The sequence below is a fragment of the Haliotis rubra genome, unplaced genomic scaffold, assembly GCF_003918875.1.
Source record: "Haliotis rubra isolate DU_JTF1 unplaced genomic scaffold, ASM391887v1 Scf172, whole genome shotgun sequence".
Lineage (NCBI taxonomy): Eukaryota > Metazoa > Mollusca > Gastropoda > Lepetellida > Haliotidae > Haliotis > Haliotis rubra.
This window is the reverse complement of record NW_025765692.1, coordinates 1,435,832-1,454,158: the sequence shown is the minus strand read 5'-3', so window position 1 is coordinate 1,454,158 and position 18,327 is coordinate 1,435,832. Positions and strand designations below refer to the sequence as shown.

General features: G+C 42.7%; 1 protein-coding gene and 1 long non-coding RNA gene across 2 annotated transcripts in view; one reads left to right on the top strand and one right to left on the bottom strand.

The window, feature by feature from the left end:
* LOC124272737 (solute carrier family 4 member 11-like) overlaps positions 1-18,327 on the top strand; it is a 90,084-nt gene that overhangs the window by 38,423 nt on the left and 33,334 nt on the right. Inside the window, 6 exon segments of the mRNA XM_046707944.1 lie at positions 328-653; positions 11,973-12,010; positions 13,096-13,297; positions 13,537-13,624; positions 14,334-14,457; positions 15,318-15,515. Coding sequence (XP_046563900.1) covers positions 328-653; positions 11,973-12,010; positions 13,096-13,297; positions 13,537-13,624; positions 14,334-14,457; positions 15,318-15,515 — 976 coding nt within the window.
* Positions 5,746-7,328, bottom strand: LOC124272740. The gene is made up of 2 exons (XR_006897413.1): positions 7,243-7,328; positions 5,746-5,846 (listed from the first exon to the last, which is right to left on the bottom strand). It is a non-coding gene; the product is annotated as an uncharacterized LOC124272740 (long non-coding RNA).

The window sequence follows — 18,327 nt, the reverse complement described above, 5'->3', positions numbered from 1 at the left end:
AAGCTATGTGAAAGCTTATATATCATCAGAGTTCTAGCACAAGCTATGTGAAACCCTCTCTTGCTATGACAATCTGTGCAATGTAAAACCCTGTGTAAAAACCTGTATATTGACAACTTTGTGTAAATTATTCATGTTGATGAATATGTCACGACAAGACACTACAGGTCTGTATATTTCTCTTTTCTCTTGTACAGCCACTAGAAAGTGCTTCTTTTGTTTTCTTTTCAGGCAGATTCTGGTATAGTATCTTGATGTGTCATGTGTATCCCACATGACAGTAAACAACCTTCACTCACTGACTCACTCACTCATTCACTGTTTTAGACGGGCCGGCAACATGGACGTCACCTCTGACAGCGTCGAAAGTGGGATGGTGCAGCTACAAGCAGCCAGCTTCCACAACTACGACAGCAGTGGTGAGTTCGTGAACCCCACATTTGTGGTGGAGACCAGCAGTGGTCCACCTCCTCCGTACAATGGCAACACTGTGACGGACCAGACCAATGGCAACGTACAGAGTCTGCCCAATCCAGATACCAAGGTACGGTTGAGGATAGCCTCAGGAGGTTCATCAAACAGCAACATCAACAAGAAAACATCAAGTCAGCGCAGCTCAGTGAGTGGAGGCAACTACGACGACTCCTTCACAGGTAAGAAGAAGCACCTTTCCTTTATCAGACAAATCAGTTTTTGATGAACAGAAAATCCCCCAGTTCGGATCCCATGTGAAAATACCCCCAAACTTAAGTTCAGGTGTATGTGTCGACTAGCTCAGGTGTGTGTCAACTAGCTCAGGTGTGTGTGTCAACTTCCTCAGAGGTGTGTGTCACCTAGCTCAGGTGTGTGTGTTGACTAGCTCTGGTGTGTGTGTGTGTGTGTGTGTGTGTGTGTGTGTGTGTGTGTGTGTGTGTGTGTGGACTAGCTCTGGTGTGTGTGTCGACTAGCTCTGGTGTGTGTGTGTGTGTCGACTAGCTCTGGTGTGTGTCGACTAGCTCTGGTGTATGTGTGTGTCGACTAGGTCTGGTGCATGTGTGTGTCGACTAGCTCTGGTGTATGTGTGTGTCGACTAGCTCTGGTGTGTGTGTGTCGACTAGCTCTGGTGTATGTGTGTTGACTAGCTCAGGTGTGTGTGTGTTGCCTAGCTCTGGTGTGTGTGTGTGTGTGTTGCCTAGCTCTGGTGTGTGTGTTGACTAGCTCAGGTGTGTGTGTTGACTAGCTCTGGTGTGTCAACTAGCTCAGGTGTGTGTGTGTCGACTAGCTCAGGTGTGTGTGTGTCGACTAGCTCAGGGTGAAGTGTCAACTAGCTCAAGTGTGTGTGTCGACTAGCTCAGGTGTGTGTGTCAACTAGCTCAGGTGTGTGTGTGTCGACTAGCTCAGGGTGAAGTGTCAACTAGCTCAAGTGTGTTTGTCGACTAGCTCAGGTGTGTGTGTCAACTAGCTCAGGTGTGTGTGTCGACTAGCTCAGGTGTGTGTGTCAACTAGCTCAAGTGTGTGTGTCGACTAGCTCAGGTGTGTGTGTCAACTAGCTCAAGTGTGTGTGTGTCGACTAGCTCAGGTGTGTGTCAACTAGCTCAAGTGTGTGTCGACTAGCTCAGGGTGAAGTGTCAACTAGCTCAAGTGTGTGTGTCAACTAGCTCAGGTGTGTGTGTCAACTAGCTCAGGTGTGTGTGTCAACTAGCTCAGGGTGAGGTGTCAACTAGCTCAAGTGTGTGTGTCAACTAGCTCAGGTGTGTGTGTCGACTAGCTCAAGTGTGTGTGTCAACTAGCTCAGGGTGAGGTGTCAACTAGCTCAAGTGTGTGTGTCGACTAGCTCAAGTGTGTGTCGACTAGCTCAAGTGTGTGTGTCGACTAGCTCAGGTGTGTGTCGACTAGCTCAGGTGTGTGTTTCCACTAGCTCAGGTGTGTGTCGACTAGCTCAGGTGTGTGTTTCCACTAGCTCAGGTGTGTGTGTCAACTAGCTCAGGTGTGTGTGCGTCGACTAGCTCAAGTGTGTGTGTCGACTAGCTCAGGGTGAGGTGTGAACTAGCTTAAGTGTGTGTGTCGACTAGCTCAAGTGTGTGTGTCGACTAGATCAAGTGTGTGTGTCGACTAGCTCAAGTGTGTGTGTCGACTAGCTCAGGTGTGTGTCGACTAGCTCAAGTGTGTGTGTCGACTAGCTCACGTGTGTGTCAACTAGCTCAGGTGTGTGTGTCGACTAGCTCAGGTGTGTGTGTCGACTAGCTCAGGTGTGTGTGTCAACTAGCTCAGGTGTGTGTGTGTCGACTAGCTCAGGGTGAAGTGTCAACTAGCTCAAGTGTGTGTGTCGACTAGCTCAGGTGTGTGTGTCGACTAGCTCAAGTGTGTGTGTCGACTAGCTCAGGTGTGTGTGTCGACTAGCTCTGGTGTGTGTGTCAACTAGTCCTATTGAGCCTGGCCCACCAACATTTCATGGTGTTGTAAGAGAATAGTTCTCTCTCAGTTCAGTTCTTAGCCTCAGGTCCTAGTAACCTAACTTTCATCCAATACCTGTATTGTTACATCACTTAACCTTCACAAATACAACAGCCATTCAAATGGCTTAAACTTTGTATTGGACGTCAAGTTTTTGGTGTTGTTTTGTACATTTTTTAAATATATTGTGTGTCAACTGAAATAAGAATCAGTGTTAATCAGCAAGCAGACAATGGATGTTTGATAGATGATGATTTTTCTGTGTCACTAATGTGATTGTAAGTATGAAACCCATTTGTCAAGGTTAGCATGATTTGCATTGAGAGTTGCATCCCTTAGAGGTTTCAGGATCCAGTGATATTCCCACATGTTCTGATTATGATCCTTGGGGTAGCAGTTTGTTTTTCAGCACTTCATTCTATGTTCCACTCAATGACAGTAACTGATCTGTATTCTACAATGTTCTACTTCTGTGTTTCCATGACGACAACCCTGAGTTATAGTGTTTAAGTGATATTACAAACATGTGTTACTCATAACACTGTATTGAGCTCAAGTGCTGATATTTGTACAGATGTCGATGCCAGACCTGAGGTACTGACTGTATTTCCAGTCTCTTGACCTTGAGTGTTTGGCAACTGGTCCAGTTGAGACAAATCCTTGTCAACATCAATGTGAAGGACCAATACTTCCTTCGTCAGAGATATCAAGCCGATGAGAGAAAAAATGTAAAATCTCACTGACGTTAATTTGTGTGATGTTTGGAAAGGGAAGCAAGTTGTGAAATATATCCATGTGGAAACTTGTAATTGTCCAGCATTGTACTGTCTGTGTGATGTGTGGTTCCATGTGGTTCTTTGTCCATTGTATTCAGTCGTCCTTAGCCACAGTGTAGTAAACATTAATCAGGGCCAGTATTGGGGACGGTGAGGTGGTCAGACTGGTGAGACAGTTAATCAGGGCCAGTATTGGGGAAGGTGAGGTGGTCAGACTGGTGAGACAGTTAATCAGGGCCAGTATTGGGGAAGGTGAGGTGGTCAGACTGGTGAGACAGTTAATCAGGGCCAGTATTGGGGAAGGTGAGGTGGTCAGACTGGTGAGACAGTTAATCAGGGCCAGTATTGGGGAAGGTGAGGTAGTCAGACTGGTGAGACAGTTAATCAGGGCCAGTATTGAGGAAGGTGAGGTGGTCAGACTGGTGAGACAGTTAATCAGGGCCAGTATTGGGGAAGGTGAGGTGGTCAGACTGGTGAGACAGTTAATCAGGGCCAGTATTGAGGAAGGTGAGGTGGTCAGACTGGTGAGACAGTTAATCAGGGCCAGTATTGAGAAGGTGAGGTGGTCAGGTGAGACTGGTGAGACAGTTAATCAGGGCCAGTATTGGGGAAGGTGAGGTGGTCAGACTGGTGAGACAGTTAATCAGGGCCAGTATTGAGGAAGGTGTGGTGGTCAGACTGGTGAGACAGTTAATCAGGGCCAGTATTGAGGAAGGTGAGGTGGTCAGACTGGTGAGACAGTTAATCAGGGCCAGTATTGGGGAAGGTGAGGTGGTCAGACTGGTGAGACAGTTAATCAGGGCCAGTATTGGGGAAGGTGAGGTAGTCAGACTGGTGAGACAGTTAATCAGGGCCAGTATTGGGGAAGGTGAGGTAGTCAGACTGGTGAGACAGTTAATCAGGGCCAGTATTGGCCAAGGTGAGGTTGGTGAGGAAGGTGAGGTAGTCAGACTGGTGAGACAGTTAATCAGGGCCAGTATTGGGGAGAGGTGAGGTGGTCAGACTGGTGAGACAGTTAACCAGGGGCCAGTATTGGGGAAGGTGAGGTGGTCAGACTGGTGAGACAGTTAACCAGGGACAGTATTGGGAAGGGTGAGGTGGTCAGACTGGTGAGACAGTTAACCAGGGCCAGTATATGGGAAGGTGAGGTGGTCACACTGGTGAGACAGTTAATCAGGGCCAGTATTGGGGAAGGTGAGCCAGGTCAGACTGGTGAGACAGTTAATCAGGGCCAGTATTGGGGAAGGTGAGGAGACAGGTCAGACTTGTGGTGAGACAGTTAATCAGGGCCAGTATTGGGGAAGGTGAGGTGGTCAGACTGGTGAGACAGTTAATCAGGGCCAGTATTGGGGAAGGTGAGGTGGTCACACTGGTGAGACAGTTAACCAGGGCCAGTATTGATGAAGGTGAGGTAGTCAGACTTGTGAGACAGATGAGGTGGTCACACTGGTGAGACAGTTAACCAGGGCCAGTATTGATGAAGGTGAGGTAGTCAGACTTGTGAGACAGTTAATCAGGGCCAGTATTGGGGAAGGTGAGGTGGTCAGACTGGTGAGACAGTAAATCAGGGCCAGTATTGGGGAAGGTGAGGTGGTCAGACTGGTGAGACAGTTAATCAGGGCCAGTATTGGGGAAGGTGAGGTGGTCAGACTGGTGAGACAGTTAATCAGGGCCAGTATTGGGGAAGGTGAGGTGGTCAGACTGGTGAGACAGTTAATCATTGCTCACTCCAATTCTCCACGGTGAATACATATTTCATAGCATGTACCACAATTTATAAATGAATACTATTTTATATGTGTATCAAAACATATATATAAATGTGAAGAAACATCCCCTAAACATATCATGTTTTTAAAACAACTTATTCATATGAATTTGTATGGTTCCAGAAACAGTGTGTTCTATGAACGTTTGGTTATAAAATTCAGTAACCACCAAAAAGGCTTCTGAAAACGTTTCATCCATGTGAATGTTTATGGTTCAGGAAACGTTGTAATAACATTTTCTGTCAAGATATGGTTTTAACTTTTCAGTAAAACACTAACCGTTAACAATAAGGTTACATGTCCATGGAAAATAGACATTGTTACTCTTAACAAGGAACATAAAAAAAAGAATGGCAGACATGTAATCAACACTCTTTATTAATTTCTTTCAGAAAACGCGTACATGTTTCGAGATTATTTCGGAATCTTCTTCTTTGGTTTTGACTTTATCCATTTTTCTGAAATAACGAAAACAAATGTATAGTGAGTGTATGAAGTCAAATCAAGAGACAATAATCAGTTAATGAAGTCTTCCAGCACCTATGTATATGCAAGTGTTTGATGGACACCAGCACACAATGGAAATTAAGGGAAATCCTTGAATGCCTAATTTGGTAATAGTATCAAATCACACTGAATAGCAACCACTACCCCACCACTCCTGTTGGTCGGAGGCTGGGTGCAGGAACAAATCTAATTTTTGCAATAAAAAGCCAAAACATCACCAAAAAGTATATAGACAATGATATTTAACAGATGCACTTACTTTTACTGATTCACAGCTCCTGGATTATTTGATGTGATCCTCAATAAATCCATCACTTCTGTTTGTATCTGCCGGAATTCTTGTGTCTCATTTTCGCTCTTGCTGCAATAAAAATAACAATGTTCCACATTATAACAAGTTACAATTCCCCAAGCATATATAAATCTAGTTAGTCTGATGCTGAAATATATTGTGTAATAATTATCGCCTAAAGTTTTGGGATGTCAACGTGTGTAGATTTAACACCAACGTGAATAAAGTTGGATTGGAAATAACTCTGCCCCTTTACAACAAACATGGATTACTGGACAGCACTTCTATACATTCTAACCTGGATTACAAACTTGAATTGATATATTAAATAGCTATTGTAACTAGCTACATGATTCACGTCTTACACCCGGAACAGTTACTGCTGCAGTATGAGTTTGTTGGAGCATTGTAACCAGATTCGTTCAGTTTTCGATCACTATATTTTTTTTCTCATTGGCAAAATGTTTCGGTGAATTAAGTAAACCATAAGAAATTTATTTGGTCTACATTACCTGAACAAAGACGAAGTAAATTTGATCAATTAATACTGTATCATGAAAAAAACATGGTGATCGAAAACCGAATGAACATTGCCGAGGACCAGTCATCGCTAACACCCCGTTATAGCGCGGGAAACATGTTTATTTCTGGCTCTCGTTGAGAAGAGAAATATATACATCCGAAAAAGATAAATTGATTCGTTTGGGGAAAATTGAAGAATACACAATGTAAACACTTTATTTTGATAATAGACCTAGCCTTTTACTGAAAATAACGTGGGGATGTTAGATAAGCAAAACCACAACAACCATGAGGATGATCAACATTTAGTTTTGTCAGTGTTACGGTAATTTACCAAGTATGCTTCGGTCATTTCTGATTAATCATTTATTTTAAATAACATACTTAGACTATGACAGTAACTAATAGCCCACAGTCAGGTCGACCAGAAAGTATTTGATTCCCCATTTTCGTGTTATAAGTTTGAAGCAACCTTTCCCACCGACTAAAGTGAGCGAACTTTTCATAGCTTAAAAAATTGATAGTAAGTTGTAATGTTAAATTAAAAAATATATATTTCAGAAATAACAGGGAACAAAATTAATGATGATAAGTGTCACTGGCTTGTGAGCTGTGCATTATCAGCTTACTAGATCGAAAACCGAACGTGAGATCTAATAGCGACAAATGTCCGCCTGACATGAACTCTGGTTAAGAACATACTGCTTGCCATTGATAGCTGAATAAAATTTTGTATCCAAAATAAAATTAAAATGGTGCAAACTCCCTTAGGTCTCCTTCACAATAACATACATAATACTCTCTGTTGGAAGCCTAACAACACCGAATCTAACAGATCGTGTACGGCTGCTCAAAACTTCGCGATTTCTGAGTATCACGATTGAGTGAATATCAAAATGTACATAAACATAACAACCGTGTAGTGACTGTAAAGTTAACTTACCGCAACCGAGGTCAGATCGATGATACAGTTCCATTTGTTGCTGCACAATGACATTGTTGTACTGTCCTCAATAAACTTCAACTAAGATGGCGTGGGTGCTGAAAATATGGCGTGAGCGTGTGGCGTCATTCCGGCGTCCTTTCCCGCGGTAACATTTCTTTCTTCATGAACAACTTTTAAAAAAACATTTGAATAATTAATGCTTTTAAATAGTTGAGAGAATTGTTTTAAGATTGTGACTGTGTTTTGTCGAAAATATTTTAGATAAATCAGTTTGAAACCTTATGAACATGTTTGGAAAATGTTATGTGTTAGCTGGGTTACATTGGCCCGCTGTCGGCCCAGCGCTGTTCAACGATGCCGATATTAGCCGATGGTGCCGACTATCAGCCGACGTCGGGCCGACGATGGCATGCTACCTGGGCAGGGCCAGTATTGGGGAAGATGAGGTGGTCAGACTGGTGAGACAGTTAACCAGGGCCACTGTTGGGAAAGGTGAGGTAGTCAGACTGGTGAGACAGTTAATCAGGGCCAGTATTGGGGAAGATGAGGTGGTCAGACTGGTGAGACAGTTAACCAGGGGCAGTATTGGGGAAGATGAGGTGGTCACACTGGTGAGACAGTTAACCAGGGCCAGTATTGGGGAAGATGAGGTGGTCACACTGGTGAGACAGTTAATCAGGGCCAGTATTGAGGAAGGTGAGGTGGTCAGACTGGTGAGACAGTTAACCAGGGCCACTATTGGGAAAGGTAAGGTGGTCAGACTGGTGAGACAGTTAATCAGGGCCAGTATTGAGGAAGGTGAGGTGGTGAGGTAGGTAAATCAGTATTGAGAAAAATAACAAGTCTAGTTCCAATATTACCATATTTGTCTCTTTGCATCATTTTCAGTAGATCTATATTTCATTGTTTAGTTGAGTTTACTTGCCCAGTCTTTGGACCTGTGGCTCATTTAATGGAGGCCAGACCAATCTGCCAAACCCTGGATACCTGGAAGCTTGTGTCCAACACATCAGCACCCACAGCAAGCCTAGTTCTCATTGCTTCCAGCAGATAGAGATCCCAGCATATGTTCACAGACATTACCAATCACTAGTAAACGTTTGCAAGACGTGTACACATTAGTAAAATGAGATGACTACAGTGATGTTTCAGTGTTTGTAATGTTCTGCTCGATGTAGAATGCACTGAGGGAAGTGTGGAAATAATGATGAACGAATCCACTGATCACCAACATATTACAGAGCTGACCTCATCCAGCAATATGTCTGTCAGTTGAAGATACCTTCTTTGTAAATGATTTTTTGTTTGTTTTGAAGCCAATATGTGAATTATGGAAACAATATAACAATATGTTGTGTTATCATATTGTTGACAAATGTGTGATGCTTGAGCACAATGTGCTTATGGCTTAAATAATGTGACCATGTGATGAACAGCATGAGCATCGATCTTACATTCACTGTTAGGTGGTCGGGGCAAGCATGGCCTAATGGTTAAAGTGTCTACTTGGCACGCTGAAGACCTGGGTTCAATTCCCAACATTAGTACAATGTGTGAAGCCCATTTCTGGTTCTCTCTGGCGCTGGTACATGACACTTCTCCATGTGATATTTCTGATGTAACAGGAAAAGCAGTGGGTAATAGAATGACCAAACAATGGTCTGATGGAGCCTGGTGTAACATGGTCAAATAATGGGGCTCCACAATCCCATGGAAAATGTGTCATGTATATTCTTTGTGTGAAGAGGAAGGAGTATTGCTGAGGCAACTGTATTCACTCACCCTTCTTAGATTTGCCATTGATTGATGATTTAAAGTATCTGCCTTTGTGTTCCTGAGCAATGCACTTTGTTACTTCTGCATGAAAATAGATACAGTAGTCAGTTCACTCATTAGTTTCCAATAGTTACAAGTCTAACAGTGACAACTGCGAATGCTGGGCTGGGATGTGCCCAACAGAAATACTTCATCGTTTACAAACACTGATACTATCAGCGTATCCGGTGTTGGCTGTAATGGAGATCCACCTCCTCCCTCCACCTGCCAGTCATCCACCCATACCTTCCTGGCTGCTAATTGCTGCCACTTGTTGATAGGTGTTGACAGGTTGGACCTATTAGGCTGTGTAATGGATTACAGTTTGCAAGACAGTTTTGTTAGAGTTTCTGAGATCCTCACACCTCTGACAGTGTACCTGTACACTGGAATGTAAGCCACTCATCACCATGTACCAGATCACAAGATCACAACACGCGACTGTCCCTGCCTACTGATCCCCAATGTCAGTTCTGTTATCTTGTCATCAGTGCGGGATGTTGCAGTGGCAGGGAACAGATTCCCTGCTGCAATGTTGACAGTACTTACTCATCTCAGTAACATCTACTGATGTTAGGAAGGTGTTATGTTTCCACATCTACTGATGGTAGGAGGGTGTTATGTTTCCACATCTACTGATGGTAGGAAGGTGTTATGTTTCCACATCTACTGATGGTAGGAAGGTGTTATGTTTCCACATCTACTGATGGTAGGAATGTTTCCACATCTACTGATGTTAGGAAGGTGTTATGTTTCCACATCTACTGATGGTAGGAAGGTGTTATGTTTCCACATCTACTGATGGTAGGAAGGTGTTATGTTTCCACATCTACTGATGTTAGGAGGGTGTTATGTTTCCACATCTGATGTTAGGAGGGTGTTATGTTTCCACATCTACTGATGTCAGAAGGGTGTTATGTTTCCACATCTACTGATGTTAGGAGGGTGTCATGATTCCACATCTACTGATGTTAGAAGCGTGTTATATGTTTCCACATCTACTGATGTTAGGAGGGGGGGTATATGTTTCCACATCTACTGATGGTAGGAAGGTGTTATGTTTCCACATCTACTGATGGTAGGAAGGTGTTATGTTTCCACATCTACTGATGTCAGAAGGGTGTTGTTTCCACATCTACTGATGTTAGGAGGGTGTTATGTTTCCACATCTACTGATGTTAGGAGGGTGTTATGTTTCCACATCTACTGATGTCAGAAGGGTGTTATGTTTCCACATCTACTGATGTTAGAAGGGTGTTATGTTTCCACATCTACTGATGTTAGGAAGGTGTCATGATTCCACATCTACTGATGTTAGGAGCGTGTTATATGTTTCCACATCTACTGATGTTAGGAGGGGGGGTATATGTTTCCACATCTACTGATGTTAGGAGGGTTATATTTCTGAATACAACAAAAGAGGCTAGGAGAGTTCTTTAGACCATTACTTGACTATGAATTTCTCCATCAGTAAAGCGTCCGCCCGGAGAGTGGAAGGTCGCGGGTTCGATCCCCGACCGCGTCATACCAAAATACGTTAAAATATGGTACTTGTTTGTCCCTGCCTGGCGCTCGGCATTAAAGGGTACAACAAGGACTGGTCAGCTCGGAGTCAGTATAATGTGTCTGTGTGGGGTATTCATACTTCACTGCGGCATGGTATCTCAGTGAGCTAGAACTATAAAACCAGCTTAAGTCTGGGCTAGTACAAGCATCCGCACATACATATACACGCATGCACATCGTCATATGAGCGAAATATTCTCAAGCACGATGTAAAACCCAATTTCACCTCACCTCCATCAGTAAATGTTAATGCTTTCAATAACATACAGACATATATACACATATATATCTATAAATATATTCTCATTATCTATTATATTAGTGAACCAGAGACCGACATATTTTCTTTGAATGAATTAGTGCAGGGTGGGTGAGATCTGCTTGATCTGCAGTATCAGGTGATGTTGTGGGTACGTACAACAATGTTCTGATAGATGAAGCCAATCACGACATGTGATCTCAGTGTTCGGTGCCAGGTAATTGTATGACGTGTGAGAAGTTGGTTAGCATCCGTGTGCAGCATCTCTGACGTCCCACGCTGCAGGTGTGATGCTGGAATCTCAGTCTGCATCAAGATAACAGTGACAGGGTTTACCTCCACACACAAACACTGTGGCAGATCATTGACAGGCTGCTTGCTGCTTTTGTTTCTAAATAATATGTGTGACGTTATAAACTTTCTTCAGTGGGATGGGCTTTAAAGGGAGACGGTTGTGTGTTATTAACTTGTGTGGAGGAATTCCTCATTACATGCTGGGGTTCGTCAGAAAATGACTTGTGCACGATGGGCTTTGGAAAAGCAGGTGCGTTTCTAAAGCTGCTTAGCAATGATATGCCTGAATTAGAATACTTGTTATAATATTTCGTTTATTATAGGATGAATGTCAGAAAACAATAATTTATTTTTCACAGGTGCTGGTATTTTTAATTTGTTGCTATGCAAACTGTGGAGAGCACGTTTTCTTTATGACACTGCAACCTGTTAGTCATCGCCGGTGAAGAAACGTTTTCAAATTATGAATATTCCATCTTAATTTGTTCCGGAAGATAACAACTAAATGTTTGAATTAGTCTTGCTTCATGTTATTTCTTAGTTATAAGTTAAGTGAAATGTAGTCTTCTGAAACAGAATAGTATCATTTGTATATTAGCCTGACCATGTTCAAGACCTGCCGACTCCTCGGTCAGCCAGGTAAATATAGCTGATGCTGTGCCAGTGTGTTAATCAACATTAACCGTCAGTGACCGTCGACATTACGATAATCATTGTCTGTTTCTGGTTTGAGTATTTATCGTTGATTCAGTGATTATCATGGCGTAGACTCTGACATCCTGTTGTGTTTCAGACGAGTCGGGCCTCAGTCTCATCTACTCCCAACATGAGGTAAGTGCCTCATCTACCATCCTATCAGACGATGAAACTTGTATTTGTTGGGTTTGTGTATTCTATCAACAGGAGCAAAAAGTCAATCAGTAAAGCTTTGAAACAGTTAATATAAGTAGATATTAGTTAATATTTACTTGTGAGACAATATCTTTGAAGGACCATGAAGTATGTAGATACAGCTGCATATTGATTCCAGCAACACTATTGGAAGTGATGGAATACTGTAATGTATTTATCAGTGGATGGTCATTGTGAACACCGGAATGTATTAAACCCTCTAGACTGGCTGACCCTTAGTATTTCATCACTAATAAAATCTTAAAATACTTTTCTAAACAAATTATTCTTTTACAACCCAAAGGAGTAAATTGGTTTTATAAAAATATGTAAACCATAAAATAAAACTGGTGCAATATGAACTTACCACTGTTAATTTCTAAGTTGTTTGGGTTTGTTTTTTAGTTGTCAGCAAGTGGTTCACATTTTCTAATAAAACGTTAATGTACTCTGTCCGGGATGGCAGCTGTGTGATACATTGAAACATAATTGTTTACAGTCCATTCTTATGATTCAGATAAATCACTGGAACTGGAATTTTCTTTCTTGTTAAAAAATACTTATATCAACTGTCTCAACTCCATCTCACCTGAAATCATTGCAAAGTTCCAAACTCAGTCGAACTCTTTCAGGTCAAGTTATGTTCGTAGACATCAGTGAAAACAATGAAAACTACACACATTACAAGCTGTTGACTGTTGATCACCTGTTTTTTGTTCCATAAATGTTCTTATTCATCTAGACATTCTGACGTTGGGTATGAGTTATGGTACAGAACACAAATATTCTGTAACTAAATGTGAATTCCTAATGAAAGCCATAGATCTGGGTTCAATTCCCCACATGGGTACAACACGTGAAGCTCTTATCTTGTGTCCCCTGTTGTTATGTTGCTGGATTATTGCTAAAAACGGTGTAAAACCATACTCACTCTCTCACTGTACAATAAATGTGAATCGTATAGATAACCTTGTATCACACTGTTCCACTCTGTAAATGTGACGTCCTATTGTTGCTATGTCCAGAGGGTGCCGTTCAAGGACTTCACCAATGAGGTGCGGGCCACGATGGACGTGCAGAAGTTCCTCAACAACACAGTCCTGCTGCTGGACGTCCATCAATCCAACCTGGACGAGATCGTGGACAACATCCTGAAGAAGATGCTGGGCACCGACTCCCCAACCAGCTCCGACCAGGCCAAGTCCTCTCTCTTCACGACTGACTGTGGTAAGTGCTGTCCTCTCTCTTCACGAATGTCTGCGTGTACTATAGGCAAGTGATAAACATAAGAATGATTACATACAGTTTAGTTTAGTAGTGAATATAGGAATGTTTACCTGTGGTGTTGTGATACAATTAATATTTTATGAGACAATTTGGACAATTTCTGTTTTAGTATTCTAGACTGCAAATGTGCTGTGATATAATGACAGATATGTATTTACTGATGTTTGTGGGTTGTACAGTGCATCAGCTGAGTCGGACGATCCAGAGCTCGGTGAAGATTGATGATGGAGGAGGTTTTGACTATGATCAGAACTGGGTCTGTGCCATGTAAGTGTTGCCAGAACTAGGGAATCCTTCCACAAAGGGATCCTAGGGCTACAACTGTTGTAAGTCGGTTACAGTTGGGAGTTGTGATTGTCTTAGTGCTCAGATAGCTCTGTGGAATGAGCCCATGTCTCTGCCAGCTGGACCAGATGATTTTATATCTCATCAGATTAAGTTCAAAACTGACTCCAGTTTGAAGCACTCATAATTTCTCTACCATCTTCAGCCAGATAGATGATGAAGTTGATCAAATGTCAGGATATATTTCACTGCCTCTGTGTCTCGCTGTCTGCATCTCACTGTTTGTCTTTCGTTGGCTGTGTGTCACATTGTTTCTCTCTGTCACTGATGTCTATTTCATTGTCTGTTTCACTACCCCTGTCACACTGTGTCTCAGTGTCCGTGCGTCTCTCTTGCTCTTTTGGTAGTATCTTTGGTTGAGTCTCACTGTCTTTCATTTTGTCTGTGTCCACATTTCTTTGTCTGTGGATCGCTTCACTTTTACCTTTCATTGCTTGTGTGTCCCATTTCTTCTAAGTTCTTGACCAACTGTTGTTTGAGTGTATTATGTATTCCAGCTGTTTGCCCACGTCATAAATTGCTAGATGGTGTTACTTGTGTGCAGAATGTGTATAGCTTTAGCATGGAGGAATGTGTAAGAAGTTGCATCTGTTCTTCTGACCACATGTAATCTCACCCATCTTCACTCCAGGTGCAGCATACCCTCCATCAACAAGGGCTACGTGGGCATCGCCCGCCTCGCCACACCCGCCAACTTTGGCATGACGTGCCAGGAGGTGTACTTCGTCATTGTCATCCTCACCCCAACCAAGGAGGTAGGTAGAACCACAGTCACCACGGTCACCAGACCAGCATGACAGTAACAGAGTCTGTTCTTGTAGGGTCCAGTACCAGGAAGGGAACATTGCAGGAATCGACCCACATTGTTGGGTTGTGATTTGTGGTATATGGTTCATTAGGCCAGACCAATGTTATTTCTTGTTTTACAGATTTTTGTCCTCAGAAAACCTAAAGGCAGGAGGAAAAAAATAAAATAAGAATCACCAGTCAAAGTCATATTCCTTTTAAATACTAAAAGTGTTCTACTTTTGGCAATTTATGAAGTGTATATGGGGCAAAAAACAATCAAATCAATTTTTTTTTATAAGTTTTCATTTTTGGACAATAAAAACATTAGGATTTTTTGTTTGAGCGGGGAACATTATTTATTTTTTTCTTATTCTTGAAAAAATACGACCGGAGGATCTGTAAAACAAGAAATAAAATTGATCTGGCCTTACCTAAGTTAATGATGCATGACAAGAAATCCCACTTCACAGGGCATGTTTACCTGTGGCCATCTTGAATAGGTACAAAGGTGAATGTCACTCTGTGGTGAAGCTGATGGTTTTATGACAGTGATAACAATATGATAATTTGAAAGAAAGCTTTCTTTGGATTTACAAGTGGTTTGAAAGTTAAGTAGAATGTATTTAATGGTTAACTGATTTACAACTGTTATGTATACAGACCGTTTGGGAACAGACAAATACATGCTTGTGTAGAGGGAATGTTGATGAAATAAATGTAGAAAAGAAAACGTCTGACATGAAGAACGCCCTCTGGTGGCAGGCCATGGATGAACAAGGTTTCCTCCGGTTATCTCGGTGTTTTCAGACAATGTTGTTGGTTACAGAAAGGCACCAAGAATGAGCTGGAGACAGGGAGGACGTTTGCCACGATGTTCTCCGACATAGATTTCCGCCTGGAGCTGATGGGGGCGCCTGATGAGGAGCACTTCAAGGGCGTCCTGCAGAAGGAGACTCACAAGTTGTCAGAGAAGCAGAAGGAGTCGGAGACAAAGATGGCCGTCTTTGATGGCGAGGAGGAGAAGGTACTGCTTCAGAACAACATTATACTCAATGACTGAAAATATTTGATTACATTCTTTAGTGTGATTCTGTGAAAGACTGAAATTTCCGAGTTTGTCACTACAGTAACAGACATTTTGCTATGTTCAGTGCAGTGAAAATACCACTTTGCCAGAACTTCTTCACAGCGCAACAAAGTTGTTTGTCCAGTATCTCTTTACACAACACAATAAATGGCAATGTAAACAAATGCATTTGGTCAACAAGTATGGGAATTGTGTGAACAACCGAGCTGATTGCTGAGTCATTGAGCACACCCGCACTGAGTGCGCTAGCACCAAGTTTTGGCATTTATTGTAAAACCAAAAGGATCTATTTTTCCTTATCCTGACTCATGATCTTTGCTTATCTCCCTTTCCCTTGCGAAGGGTAGTGGAACACTTGAATCCTTTGTAGTTCCCTGAAGCGGACGTAAAAATACACTCACCCACGAGTTACCTCCCTTTTCCCGCGCAAACAGTCATGTGACCAGCCTTACTTGTCACTCTCTCCCTTTTCGCCCAAGCAGATGGTTGGACGAGCCCCATATACGGCAGATATCCTTTATATTTAGATCCTATTTATCCAAATTATGCTGTGTATGGTATTTGGCTATAACTATCATGTATTAATTGTATAAAATTTGAAGAAATTATTGTAATTTGTGACATTTTTTTCATTGTAATGTAACTTGTTTACATTTCATGAAATCTTGCATTGTTTGCAGGCACCGGCTATCAGTGGCTGATCCTCACCCCAGATGCCCATCGTGCATTAAACCATGTTCTTCCATCTTACGTTGTACATATTGCATTGGTTTATCATATTTGCAATTTAATCAATATTTGTCTTATATCTATAGACATGCCATGGATCGGATGAGGCAGTCATCTCAAGTCACGGCTGATAAACCTGGAGATCAAGCCGGTAACCATAGGTTGTTTGCTACTGCAGAAATACTTAATTCTGGTGCTATGTTGAGTACGTTGCAGGGGCAACGACGGTCTGCTACGACGGAGTTGACGCCCTCTCAGAGTAAGAAAAAGACTACTGCTTCATCCATAATGCAGAAAAGGGCATCTGTAACTAGGTCAGCATCGAATTCAACACGACCTAGCAAGTCAACTCATCAGAGGTCGTGTAATGAAGAGATTATCCTACCGCACGAGGCAGACGTGTTTAATGAACCACCGTTACTTCTGCCTGAAGTACCTACTAGATCGGCAACACAGTCAACCTCGACAACTACTAGATCGTCTCCTGCAACTACAGCAGCGGGCCAGCTGTTTGACGACCAACCACCAACTTCTCAACACAGTGAAGTTGAAGCACACAACACATCAGCGTTCTCGAACGCTTCATCAACACCGAATCAGTTGTAGTCAACGCAGAACTTTGATCCAGGCGACTTCATGAGGCAATTTACTACCCAAATGATGGCCATGATGGAACGACGTTTTGATGAGGAAGCGAAGGCACGACAGAACCTCTCATCAACTGACAACGTTCGCAAACCCTCAGACCTACGCGAACTTATCTGCGATCTACATCTGCAGACAACATTGGCGAACGTGTACGTTCGAGAAGGTCATCACAATCAGACAACTCTGTCATCATAGAACAAGATGGAAGGTTCGCAAAGGCTACTTACTCTACGAGAACTTAGTCTGCGAACCCTCAACGTTCGAGAACACCTAGGAATCCATCCCCAAGAGCCAGCCGTTCCAGATCTAGATCACACAGCTCTCACACGCGTAGAGAAGGTTCGCGAGAGGGAAGTTGGCGAAAGCAAGGTTCGCGAGAGACAAGTTCGTGAAGGGATAAATCACGAGACAGACATTTGCTAAAGGAAGGTTCGCACAAGGAGGATTTCGCGAAGGCATAGTTCTACGGAACAAGAACTATCTGATGAACATACCGACTATGTCTTCTCAGATACGGAGGTTACAGCTTGGATAGCTAATGGATTGAACTTAGAGTCTCCCTCTAAGGAATTGGACGAAGCTTACACATACAAGATGTGCAAGGACGACTTTTGAGAAAGCAACTAGATTCCAGAATCAACATCTGCCAGCATTAATGCGAGGAAATTCCCCTTACATCACATTGACCCCTTTATGAGAGCACCGGACTTAGATGAGAATATGAAACTGGTCAACAACTCTCGGAACAAGTTTTACATGGTGGAGGATAAAAAGTTGGCCCAACTTGATACCTCGACGAGGAGATCCTTCTTCGGAATAGCGAGATCCAGAGCAATCAATGAGGCATCGATTAACAAATTCCAGAACCCCAGTTCGGAAGAAGATAGAATGATATTATCTGCTCTGCTCACTCAGAAGAAAGACAAATACTTCATATCGGATCATTTGGCCTCAACGTCGGTGGGTCTCACCTTGTTACGGAGACAGGGTCTACTGACATCGTGTTCCTGGAGTGACAGATTTACCCAACCGCTACTTAGAGCTCCTTGGGCGGCGCCTACCATGTTCGGAGGTGAGATAGATGAAGCAGCTAAGGAAGCTACTCACAACTCAAGGGAAGTCATGATGATCAAGTCTATAAATACTCTAGCCAACGTCATTCGTCATACTTCTCAGAAGTACAACAGCCAGTTGAAATATTCCGGGATCCAGAAGTCTAAGGAGAAGAAATACTCCAGCTTCAAAGGCGGGAAAAGCTCTTTTCGTCACCCAACCGGAAACTACAGAGGAAACTCAGGGAGAGGACGTACTCCCAGAGGTTTCAGAGGAGCTAGACGTTGAAATTGGGGTTCAGAACGACTGGATGCTTCCA